The sequence below is a fragment of the Macaca nemestrina genome, chromosome 11 (assembly GCF_043159975.1).
Source record: "Macaca nemestrina isolate mMacNem1 chromosome 11, mMacNem.hap1, whole genome shotgun sequence".
Classification (NCBI taxonomy): Eukaryota; Metazoa; Chordata; class Mammalia; order Primates; family Cercopithecidae; genus Macaca; species Macaca nemestrina.
Window position 1 is genome coordinate 128,228,547 of NC_092135.1, and position 13,161 is coordinate 128,241,707.

General features: G+C 42.9%; 1 protein-coding gene across 1 annotated transcript in view; it reads left to right on the plus strand.

Annotated features, from left to right (window-relative positions):
• Nucleotides 1-12,337, plus strand: part of LOC139357294 (odorant receptor 131-2-like) — a 90,552-nt gene extending 78,215 nt beyond the window's left edge. The window contains 1 exon segment of the mRNA XM_071073802.1: nucleotides 11,400-12,337. Within this exon segment, the coding sequence (XP_070929903.1) occupies nucleotides 11,423-12,337 (915 nt within the window). The 5' untranslated portion in view covers nucleotides 11,400-11,422.
• The last annotated feature ends 824 nt before the right edge of the window (nucleotides 12,338-13,161 follow it).

Sequence of the window (13,161 nt, forward strand, 5' to 3'; positions counted from 1 at the left end):
TTAAGATGAGGGCAGCCTAAAGTCTGAAAACAAGCTAGATACTCCTGTTACATAAAATTGGCAATAACCAGAGAATGTTCATGTGGGCCTGATTCTTTGGCAGAGTTTGCCACAGCCAAGGATTTAATATTCTCTATTAATTTATGTGGGCCTGAGCCCATGGATGTGGATGACTTAAGTGGCCAAGGAAGTGGCGAAAAAGAAAATAGGAACTTCATAGGTCTATCGGAAAAGTCTTTGAGTACTAAAGCAACTCTCACCAGACCAGAGTGACACAGTGTTGGATTTATTGAGTGCATATTATGAGCTCTAGGCATCGCAGTCATTGTTCCCTTATCTAAAGGCCACCCTCCTATCTCAGGGCGGGGAAGGTGCATCTTATACCCATGTTGTCACTTGGATCTGTCCAGCTGTGTTGTTCACTGAGAATCCCTGTAATGACTGGTTAATCGTGCTGTGATCGGGTCCTTCTTAACCTGCATCCTGATGGCTTTAAAACCCCAAATGACAAGTCACTGAGCCAAACCCCAAAGTTGGCTAGAATCTAAATTTAGTTAACTGTACCCTTCAAACACTTATGTTTCCTTAATTAGGTTCTTTGTTGGCTGATTCCCTTCTGCAGGCATCATTTATAAGTTTGCTTTTGTCAGATTTGCTGTCATTTCCTATCCCCAGTGCCAGCCTCTTTGCACGGTTGTGGGTTTCTGGAGAGCCTCTTTACGTGCTTCTGTCTTCCTCAAACAGCCTTATTAACCTTGTGGTGCCCTTGCTTTTTCCAGGAGGCTTTTCTTGCTAGCCTGTGTCTGTACTGACTAGGATTCATCCCAATATTCCTGCTCTGGCTTTTCATGCAAGAGAAGGAAGACTACTTTCCCCAAATCTTCTTGGTAAAAGGAGAAAGGAACTTGCTTTTGTAGTTTTCATACATTTCCTCCAATTCAAAAAAAATAGGAAATTGATATGTTTTTGCCACCTCTCTCATAAGCCATACCAGTGTTCACTCCTGATCCATCCCCAAATCAATGTCATAAATTTTTTGAGGACAGAGGCCCTATCCCATTCATCTCAGCAGGTCCAGCGCTTAGTGTAGTGCCTGACACGTGGCAGTTGCAAAATACGTGTTTATTGAGTGGGTGAATGGATGAATGAGTGAGTGAATGTATAAATGGAGAAATTGAGATGGGGCCATATTTTGAAAAATTGTAATTGATTATAAGTTATTTGCTCATTCAAAAGTGGTTTAATGATAATATAGCTGGGGTTTTCAAAGTTAGTAATTTTCTTTGTTACTAATACTTAGAATTTAAGTTCTTTTGAAAAATACAAAATATAGTTACAAATAATATTTTCAAAAATAGCCCTAATAACAGTAATATAATTTCTACTCGAGAATAAGTTTATTAAATAAAAAGAGAAATATAATGATCATTTTTAAAAAATCACAAGGACAAGTTCTGAATTAGCTATTTTCCCTCTATATATGATTCAAATTTGTATGCTGATTCTAAAATGCAAATATAAATGCTAATGAGAGTAACCAAGAACATTAATAACTTGGCTTAAGTGGACTTTGCTATGGAAAAATGCAAGTCCATTCAAATAGTAATAGAATTCCCTGTGATAGGTCGGCTTATAACTCTGCCAAAAAAAACTTTGTAAATATATCAGCTTCCAATAAGTGAGGTAAATCAATTAAACGGCAATTAAGTAAAAGTTCAAGTTAATAATCAATTGTATGCTAAGTAAAAGTTCTCAGAGCAGGCAAAAGGTTAAGTTATTCCATGGATTTTCAGTTTCAGATATTTAAAATCATATAGCTTTCAGATTTGGGGAGGCAACTTGGCATGGTGTGAACAAACACAATATGCATTATGCAAAGACATCTAATAAAGATAGAAGTATTTAATGAAGCAATACATATTACAAGCAGATATCAAAATTGAGGGATTTCTTTTTCATCAGTGAAACAAATCACAGCATGTATAAAAGGTTAGTAAGAATAGCTATATTTAAATTGTGCTTTGATTTAGAGAAATAGAATTAAACCTAGAAGAAAGTTCACACTAGTTTCCAATGCTAAGTCAAAGAGAGAAAATGAAAGAGCTTTGTGGAATCTGCCAAGACTCTTTGCGGATTTCAACTTTGCCAAGATTGTTTTTTATGGCTAAGGAGAGGCGTGGCCTGATGAGACAGAAAGGGTGTGTCTTGTTGCATTAGGATGAGGCTGCTATCTCAACTATGCTATGAGGGAAAGCCATTTGACTATGGAGGAGAGCCTACCAGCACAACACAAAACTCACCATCTTGGCTGCTCTGTGTTGTGTTACAAGCTCTAATAATCTAAAGGTCCTACATAGGCAAATTAACTTGTAACTGGCTTAATAATTGCAGTAAGGCAACATTAAAATAGCTTCAGCATATTTTAGAAGTAAATGTTACAAGATGAACTCAATAGAGACAAACCAATTGACCAAAGACAAAATCCTTTCAGATGTTGGGAAATATTACTGGCAATGAATCATATGCTCAGCCACATAAGGCTTGCTCTTTGCTCTTTGTAGTTTATTGACATCAATTGACCTTTGACATCTGGAGAGACAAGGAGAAAAGGAGGAAGACCATATGTTTACTGTCTGCCAGGAAACTGTCATAGGTTTTGGATTGTATAAACTCCATGACATCAGAGACTTGGTGTGCGTTGGTCAACCCCAGCACTTAAATTCACGCTGGGGACACATAGGTAGTTGGAATTCACCACTTGATTGAATAAATGTTCATCTGTTGAGCTTGCTACTTTTGTTTCTTGGTTAGTTCTGTGCCTGCAGAGAACTCCATCCAAGTAGAACTGACTGACTTGTACTTTAGCCAGTATATTATGATTTCTTATAAGTTCATTGTTTAAATTTCTATTAGAATTCATGAAATATGTTGTTACATATGACACCATTATAGTTCATATTGAACAATCTTTTTCTGAAATCTTGGAATGACCCCTCTGCCTTATTTCTCTTATGTCTGCCTCTCTCTCTCTCTATATATATATATGTATATATACACACACACACTTTATATATATGTACTTTATATATATATACACACTATATATATACTTTATATATATTTTGGGAGACAATTTAGTCTATATATAGAGAGAATATATCTATATATATACAGTTTATATGTAGTAAATGTTTGAGCATATATATTATATATAATAGCATATGTATACTACATATAGTAAATGCTTGATCACATATATTATAGGTATATATAAAGGATAGTAAAATATGTCATTAAATTGTATCCTCTTTGTTCATATGGGTGTCATTATTACTGTAATAAGTTGGAATCACACATACTCATCATTATCAAAATTGTAAAATGAGAAGAGCTTCTCCGCCATTATTAGAAGCTACTTCTTTCCAATACTCCTCTCTTGAATATTTATTTATATTCAAGGTTTGGGAATTTGTTTCACCCTGCCCTGTCCACGAGTGGTGTTCAGTAAAGATGCATGTGCATATTGTTTTTGAAAATATGTTTTTAAACATGAAGTACTTTAGAAAAGGACGATGTTCTATTAAAGCAAGGTAGTGAGTCTCTAGATTAACGAATCTTATGAGCACTTAAAGAATATCTGTAGACCAAACTTTTGGTCAGAAAAAAAATGGGAAACAAAGCTGGAGAATTTGCTTTATATGAAAAGAGGCAGGTTAAGACTATAAAAGCCAACTGCCTGGGAAAAGACTCATTAGAAAAACATGCCATTCTCTGTCTTCAGAAGTCACAGGATATGCCGAAAGAGGCTTTGTGATTTCACCCAGTTCTCCGTGTCACACCTCTGAAGTGTCTCCAGAGGATTAACAATCACAGTGAATATTTAGTAAATGCTTGATCTTGATGTTGAGTTCCTGGTGCTCAGTAAACACTGGTTCCCTCCCTTCCTTCCTGCCTGCTTTGAGGAGGAGAACCCCAGAGCCTCATGGACTGAAGTGATGTTTAAAATACCAAATAAGTAAGTCTACAATTAGATCAGAGGAAAAGACGAGTTTGAAGAGAAGGGAGCATGTTTACTGTGGGCGAGGAGGAGGTCTGATCATTAGGGTAGATTGTAACAGCCATTTTGGAATGGCCTTTGGCCAGCAGCTGCTGAGCATTTGAACTCATTTCTGCAGTTCTTTCTCAGCTGATGTGTTCTTCCCATCAGTGGTGAGTCAGATTCTGGCCCCGACCTTAGTGGCAGACACTGGCCGACTGACCGTAAGCACCGCCCCTGCCCCAAAGGCCCTCCTCCCTCTCAGAGATCAGAGCTCTTTCCTCCTTCAGAAATTCCATAGGTAGGGCTGGGGGAGTCTAGCTGGACCCATGGGAAGCCATTCTCAACCTCCTGGCAAGATGATAGTAACTGGTAGATGCTTTTCCCTATATTAGTGTGCTCAGGCTACCATAACAAAATACAACAGATTGGATGGGCTAAACAACAGAAGTTTATTTTCTTACAGTTCTAGAGGCCAGAAGTCCAAGATCAAGGCTCTGGCAGGGTTAGTTTCCCCTGAGGCTCCTCTTCTTGGCTTGCAGACGGCTGTTCTCTTGCTCCCTCTCTGCATGGTGCTCTCTCTCAGTGTGTGCATTCCTGGTGTATTTCTCTGTCCTAATATCCTCTTGTTCTTCTTGTACAGACACAAGGACACCAGTCACATTGGATTAGGGCCACCCTAATAGCCTCATTTCATCTTAAAGGCCCTATCTCTAAATAGAGTCACGTTCTGAGGTACTAGAGGTTAGGACTTCCACATGTGAATTTTGGGAGACATAATTTAGTCTATAACAACCACTTAGTTGCTCAGTCTTTTTTCTGTGTTTAAAGGCTGCAATTCACATACACCAATATGACACTTGGAAAAAAGCTAAACAAACAACAATAGGAAAAGCAATGGTCTTAGAAATCAGAAAAACTGGGTTTGAGGTCAGGCTTCGCCATTAACCAATATCTCCCTTCACCTCCGTGTTCCTGGTCACCTCCTCTCATGAAGCAGGGATGAGACCACCACTCATTTTGCCAGCCTCTGCAGCCTGTTGGGAGAACCGAGTGAGAAGATATGTGGGGAACCCTTCACGGCTGTTCAATGTTGACCATTACTTATGTGGGGGCTCCTGGTCCAGTGGCTTAGAGATGGGCTCTGGAGTTGAACTGCCTGATCCAAATTCCAGAGTCACTGTCATGAGCTGGTTAACCTTGGCTAGGTGATTTCCTTCCTCGGTCCCTCAGTTTTCTTTTGTGAAAAATGGGAATGATAGCTCATATGGTTTGGCTGTGTCCCCACCCAAATCTCACCTTGAATTGTAATCATCTCCATCTGTCAAGGGTGGCCAAGTGTAGATAATTGAACCATGGGGGTGGTTCCCCCATACTGTTCTCATGGTAGTGAATAAGTCTCATGAGATCTGATGGTTTTATAATTGGGATTTCCCTGGCACAAGCTATCTTGCCTGCCACTATGTAAGACCTGCCTTTCTCCTCCTTTGCCTTCTGCCATGATTGTGAGGCCTCCCCAGCCATGTTGAACTGTGAGTCTGTTAAATCTCTTTTTCTTTATACATTACCCAGTCTTGCATATACCTTTATTAGCAATGTGAGAACTGACTAATACAGTAGCGCTGACTTTATAGGCTTGTTGTGCAGATTCAAGAAGTCAGCACTCACTAAAGCTGTGTCACAGGAAACGACCCAGCACGTATTTTCTATGATGATGTTTTGTATGGGTCATCAGCCTCTTGTGCTCCCTTCCAGTCTAGCTCCATCTCTCACATCCAGGGCCCCCTTGGTTTTCTTCTGAAGGGGGGTGTCTTTAGCAATGGTGGTGGCCTTATGATCCCTCAGAGATGAGAGAAGTGGGAAATTTCCCCAGCCTGGTGCCCCAGGGCCTGTGATGAGGCCAAGTGTATTAGTCCATTTTCATACTGCTGATCAAGACATACCTGAGACTGGGAAGAAAAAGAGGTTCAACATGGCTGGAGAGGCCTCACGATCATGGCAGAAGGCAAAAAGGAGCAAGTCACGTCTTGCATGGATGGCAGCAGGCAGACAGCTTGTGCAGAGAAACTCCCATTTTTAAAGCCATCAGATCTCATGAGGCTCATTCACTACCACGAGAATAGTGCAGGAAAAACCCACCTCCCATAATTCAGTCACCTCCCACCGGGTTCCTCCCATGACATGTGGGAGTTGTGGTAGTTACAATTCAAGATGAGATTTGTGTGGGGACACAGTCAAACTATATCATTCTGCCCCCTGACCCCTGCTAAATCTCACGTCCTCACATTTCAAAACCAATTATGCTTTTCCAACAGTCCCCAAATTCCTAACTCATTTCAGCATTAACTCAAAAGTCCACAGTCCAACATCTTATCTGAGACAAGGCAAGTCTCTTCTGCTTATGAGCCTGTAAAATCAAAAGGAAGTTACTTACTTCCTAGATACAATGGAGGTACAGCATTGGGTAAATACAGCTGTTTCAAATGGAAGAAATTGGCCAAAACAAAGGGACTACAATCCCTATTCAAGTCCAAAATCCAGCAAGACAATTAAAGCTCCAAAATGATCTCCTTTGACTCCACGTCTCACATCTGGGTCACACTGATGCAAGAGGTGGGTTTCCATGGTCTTGGGCAGCTCCGCCCCTGTGGCTCTGCAGGGTACATCCTCTCTCCTGGATGCTTTCACAGGCTAGTGTTATCTGCCGCTTTTCCAGGCACACGATGCAAGCTATTGGTGGATCTACCAATCTGTGATCTGGAGGACGGTGGCCCTCTTCTCACAGCTCCATTAGGCAGTGCCCCAGCAGGGCTCCCCCACCCATATTTCCCTTTTGCACTGCCCTAGCAGAGGTTCTCCATGACACTAAGGTAGCAATTGCCCTCCATGGAAGGAAGCTGTCTCACTCTGCCCAAACTCCCTGACATGTCTCTGCTGCTGACCTGGAGGGGCATAGGACAGAGAGGAAGTCTCTGATTTCAGAGACGTCATGACAGTGGCTCTAGAATTTGGACTAGACAGTTCAGCTCCAGAGCCCACTCTCTAAGGCACCGGGCCAGGAGTCCCCACATAAGTGATGGTCAACATCCAGTGGCTATGAAGGGCTCCGCACACAAATTCATCAGCCTCCTGGAAAAATGACTCAAGGTGCACGTCCTGTTGCAGAGCCACCAGAGCCATCTTTTCATACTGATGCAGAAATAAAGACCAACCAGATGAGAACAAGCAAAGGCTATGTATTCAGAGCTTGCGTTTTGGCAGAGACTTAAAGGCAGGCAGAATAAAGAAGCTTCATAGTGGAAAAAAGGGAAGGCTTCAGGTGTGCCTTGATTGGAAGCTGTTAATGTGGGGAAGCTGTGGGCAGTTAAGTAGAAACAGGACATCCTATATGATTGGCTAGGGGAGCATAATTAGCTTTCTCTGGAGGGCCCTAAGTTGGAAGTTTGGATTTAGGAAAGCTGTCAGTTATTAATCAAGTCCTGGCCCTTGGGGGTGGATTACTACAGGGGCTATTACTTGCTTCCTGGATTGTCACTGGAGATAGTAGTCTGACTCCTACAAGTCTGACTTACATCAGGCTGGCTTCCTAGGTGGTTACTGGAGATAAGGGTTGGTTTCCTGGGCTGGGTGCTGCAGGTTGTGAGTCAAAGTTCTATTTTCATATGTGGTCTGGTCATATGTGTTTGTATATTCAGACTCTCTCAGAGGGTGGCATGTTGCCCACAGGGTTCTTACAAGGAGACCTCGCAGGCCTCATTGTTCTTGTGTAAATCTGGGCCAGTCCTTAACACACATCTGCTTCCAACAGGACTTTTGCAGAGAACGGCAGTGGCTGCCTCTTATTTTGTCAGGGCACTTGTGGATATCACGTAAGTTTTTGCTGAAGTCTCTTGGCTCCAGGGTCTTATTTCAAAGCTGAAACCAAAGTAACATTTTGGGCCAGAAGGAAGCAGGTGTTTCCCATTTTAGAATTTCAGAAGAAGAAGGCTCCAAGAATGTGGCTAAGTGGAGTAAACATGGATAGATGGGAGCTAATTATATAAGTTTGGTTGCCACAAGCGCTTAATCTATGCAAATATGCTTCTGAGAAGAAATGCTAATTTGGAGACTGGGAGAGTCTTTCTGCATGTATGATACTGAATAAATTACTAATCTTCCTGAGGTCGTATACATAAATTAAAGGCAATAAAACCTGACCTCAATGATTTTGCAGATAACCAACCCTCCTGGAGATACCACGTGTACAAAAAGTATTCTGAGCCACTTTCTATGGTAGTATGGTCTGCACTGTGCAAATTTCTCCTTTGCTGGGCTGCCTTCTCTGCAGCCAGAGCTCATATCAAATGCCACTATGCACAGGTGGGCATCTCATGCTGGCTCTTAATCCGTGGCATGTGCTGCTCCTAATTTTAATTGTTCAAGTCTCTTTACTGCCTACAACATGGATTGTAACCCTTGGAATAGTGTCAAGGTCCTCCAGATCTGGTCCTGGCCTTAGACTGTCCCTAGCGCTCTAAACAAGTCCTTACTGTCACAAAACCCAGATATGTACTCATTGTCCCCTGAACATACCAAGTATGGTTTCACTTTGGCTCTCACGGTTTACCTTTGCCTGGAATCTGCACGGCTCCTTTCCTCTCCCCAACTCACCACTGACCCTGCTTTGCTCTGGGTTTTATCCACAAAAGGCCTGATTCAAGCCTCACCTCCTCCAGGATGTCTTCTCTGACTGTATCAGACCACGGTGATCTGATTCCTTTTATTTCTGAACTACTCTCCCATAGCACACCTGGCTTTCTTATTCTTTTGGTAAGTGGGTAAAACTATACATGATGTTTTGGTTATCTAACTATATCATATTCTGCATCTTCCACTGGACAATAAGCTTCTGTATGTCAGCAACTTTTTTTTTTTTTTCAGACAGGGTCTCACTCTGTTGCCCAGGCTGGGGTGCAGTGGCACAATCATGGCTCACTGCAGCCTCAACTTCCCTAGGCTCAGGTGATCCTCCTGCCTCCGCCTTCTCAGTAACTGGGACTACAGGTGTGCACCACTATAGCTGGCGAATTTTTCTATTTTTTGTAGAGACAGTGTTTTGCAACGTTTCTCAGGCTGGTCTCAAACTCCTGGGCTCAAAGGATCTGCCTGTTTTGGCCTCCCAAAGTGCTGGGATTACAGGTGTAAGCCTCTGCACCCGGGCTCAGTGACTGTTTTACTGCCTTATAACCTCACTGCTTAGGATTATGCATTGTATGTTTCAGTGCTCAATAAAGGTTGGTGGAGTACAGTGATGAAACAATGTGTCATGTTGATTAATGTGTTAAGCATATTAGAAAACTACAGGAACTAGTCCCTGCTGGTCCCAACAATGAATAGTTCCCTGAAACCATTTTAGATCCAGAGGGAGGGGGTTTGGGGGCTTAGCTTTTATTATAGTTGCATCTGCAGTAATTCAAGGGGAAAAAAGAAAAACTTTAAAAATTTTATCGTAACAAACACATTGTAGCCACTGCATGCCCTATGGAGGGTTTCAGGTCTTGGAACACAGCTAGGCAAAGCCCAACCCATGGCCCTCAGAGGGTTCTGACAAATGGAATGGAGCAGGTGTGGGGAGTGGGTGGCGAGCCCCCATGCAGGTGCAGGGAGTCTTTTTGAGCAGAAATGAAAAATCCAGCAGGGATGCGTCAGAAGATGACTAGGATTCTGGGCAGAATGGGGGTGAGGAGCAAGACCAAATAATGGCGACTGTCACCCATCAGCTGGGCCAACACTGGCAACAGTGAGCCCAGGATTGTGTGTTGTTAAGAGGCGCAAGCAGACAGGGAGACTGGCATTATTGTGGACTCTGCCGGCAGCCACCTCCCTGTGTCTGGGGGTTGGAGGCTGGGTTTCAGGTCTGGGGACGGGACATTGCACGACAAGGCAGGCTCTGTCCTAGAAAGCCAGGTCAGCAAGAAAAGGCTCAGGTGTGGAGAAATATCATGCGGGTGTTTTGAGGTTGGGGCAGGGGTGATCTTGTTCTCAGGGATAAAGTAAAAGCGCAGATGCTCTGGGCCCAAGTTCAGAGTTGGCTTTGAGGATGTGAGTGAGGATGACTGTAGAAATAGAAAGGATGTGGAGCCCGGTGATGCTGCACAGCTCCAGGGACAACAGAAGCAAAGCAACTTCAATATCCAAAGTCACAGTCCTTGTTAGCAGCAGATCTAGGCTTCGAGCTGCAGTCATGTGATCCTTCTAGTCCGGGGGCAGAGCATTTGTTGTAGCTTACCAGGGTTTTCATACAGTCTTCATTAGGGCGCTATTTCTATGGTGGTGCCAAGACAGTTTCAGGGTGTGCTCTGAGAGTGAGCGATTAAGGAAAAAGGATTTAATGAGAGCAGATATGCATTTTCCTGCTTAATATTGAGAGGCTTTTGTGTTAGATCTTGATCAAAAAGTCTGACCTTGAAAGACGTCTGCAGTTCAAAGATGATGACTTTGATAATGACAATGACTATTACGATTTCAGTTCCTCTCTGAAGAGCTGGAGAGAAGAGAAAATAAATGCCTGGAGTTCAAAAACAAGACAATGGCACCAAAAATCCATCAAAAAAAGAAAGTTCTCCTCAAAAAGGGGATAACACAATACCCACGGGGGGAAATTATGCTTTCAGTGAGGGATTTCTTTTTTTTTTTTTTTTTTTTTTTTGAGACGGAGTCTCGCTCTGTCGCCCAGGCTGGAGTGCAGTGGCCGGATCTCAGCTCACTGCAAGCTCCGCCTCCCGGGTTCACGCCATTCTCCTGCCTCAGCCTCCCGAGTAGCTGGGACTACAGGCGCCCACAACCGCGCCTGGCTAATTTTTTGTATTTTTAGTAGAGACGGGGTTTCACCGTGGTCTCGATCTCCTGACCTTGTGATCCGCCCGCCTCGGCCTCCCAAAGTGCTGGGATTACAGGCTTGAGCCACCACGCCCGGCCTGTACCACATTTTCTTTATCCAGTCTATCACTGATGGGCATTTCGGTTGGTTCCATGCCTTTCCTTTACAAATTGCCCAGTCTCAGGCAGTTCTTTACAGCAGTGTGAGAATGGACTAATACAGAAAATTGGTGCCAAGAAAGTAGGGCATTGCTATAAAGATACTGGAAAATGTGGAAGCAACTTTATATGTGTATATGTCCCTCTCCTGAAATATTAATATAAAGAACACCCAGGATGTTTCTCCTCTTTCTTTGATCCCTATCAATACTATCAAAAATTGTCATCTTCTATACTGAAGAATGTTCAATCTGTTCCTTGAGACTGAACACAAGACCAGAGAGCTGGAAAACCCCACAAGAAGCTTTAACACAGATTCACTCTTTCTTGTTCTTTTCTCCTCCAGGAGCCAAGCTGTTCCCAAAGATCATGAACCTGTCTTCTGAGCACTGCAACATATCAGATTGGCTGAGGCTAGAAGCAACAGTGAAGGCCTCTGTCTATGTGGTCACCTTCTCCTTTGCCACAGTCATCACTGTCATCATTATGGCAATAGTGTCACAGAATTCAAAGCTGTGGGGAGAGGCCTGATACATCCTTCTTTGCCAGCATCTGCTGTGCATCTCTTCCTACTGTGGCCTGGGGATCATTTTCCAAGGAATGCGGGCACTCCTGGCCAACAGCCCCCTGCTGATATGCTGAGTGGTGTTTGGAGTCAAGCTGAGCGTTGGAGATGGGATTCTCTTCACGCTGGCCTTGATGGCTCTCAACACTTACGTGGCGATTTGCTGGCCACTGAGATATCTGTCCTTTGTAGATTCAGTTAAGTACAGGATTCTGGCTGGGACTTGGATGACCATTATACTCAAGAATGTTTGCTTGTTCGTCATAGAGGGCACTAAACCCACTGTGGTTGCAGTTTTAAAATCGGAACCCCTTTGCCCTGTGATCTTCAACGGCACTCCTGCCAGGGCCACTGGCATGGTTTTTATTTTCCTTCTTTTGTCTGTCATTCTTATAAGCTACTCTCTGATATACCACAAAGGGAAACGGGCTGGCCATTTTAATAGGTCAAATATCAAAGCAAGGAAAACAGTCCTTATTCATTTAGTGCAGATAAGCTTACATATCATACCACCCCTGATATTCATAGGTTTGGGGAAGGTGTGTGGGGTATTTTTCTTTGCTTTGAATCTGGTGGTTTTTGGCGTTTTTGCATTTGCCCAGTGTTTTAACCCTCTGATCTATGGGCTCTGGAATAAAATGCTGCAAAGCAGATTACACCACTGGATGTGTTTTCAGTTATGGTGCGGTCACACTGCGAACAGCAGAGGGCCAGTTTAGAAAAAAACTCAGCCATTTGAATCAATAACTTTAGTCCTAATGGTTTCATCAGCTAAGGCTGAGGTCCTGTCTTTCACTCAACCTAAAATTGGTGCCTTCATTTGATTTTGAAAGCAATATGAGTAAGTCAAAGTTATTTGTTTGGCTTACAAACTTGACTACTGTGTACACTGAATTGGCCTCAGTGAAATCCTTTTAATGTCTTTAACTTTAAACCCAGGCCAGTGTTTTTAGTAGTGTGCTCTACTGTGTTTGAGCAGTTAGGCAGATCTTGGGGATATACTTGTTTTTAGAAACTGAGAAATAGTCCATGGTTAATGCGAAGGGAAGAAGTTTGGCTGTTACCATTATGCTAATTAAGGGTAGATTCAGCTACAGATAATAAAAATACAGCAACAAAATAACAGTGGCTTCAAAAAGTTAGAGATATATTTTTTTTCCTTTTTATTTAAGACAAGGTCTGGCTGTGTCACCTAGACCTGAGTGCAGTAGTGCAATCACAGCTTACTGCAACCTCGACCTCCTGACCTCAAGTGATCCTCCAGACTCAGCCCCCCAAGTAGCTGGGCTTACAGGCACATGCCACCACACCTGGTTAATTAAAACTCAATTTAATTTTTTGTAGGGTCAGGGTCTCACTGTTGCCCAGGCTGGCCTCAAACCCTTGGGCTAAAGTGATCTTCCCACCTCAGACTCCTAAAATGTTGGGATTACAGGTGCGAGTCACAGTGCCCAGCCATTTTTTTTTTCTTATGTGAAACAAACCTGGAGGTACATAATCCAGGCCTATGTGGCAGCTCTGCAATCAACAAGCTCATTCTCTT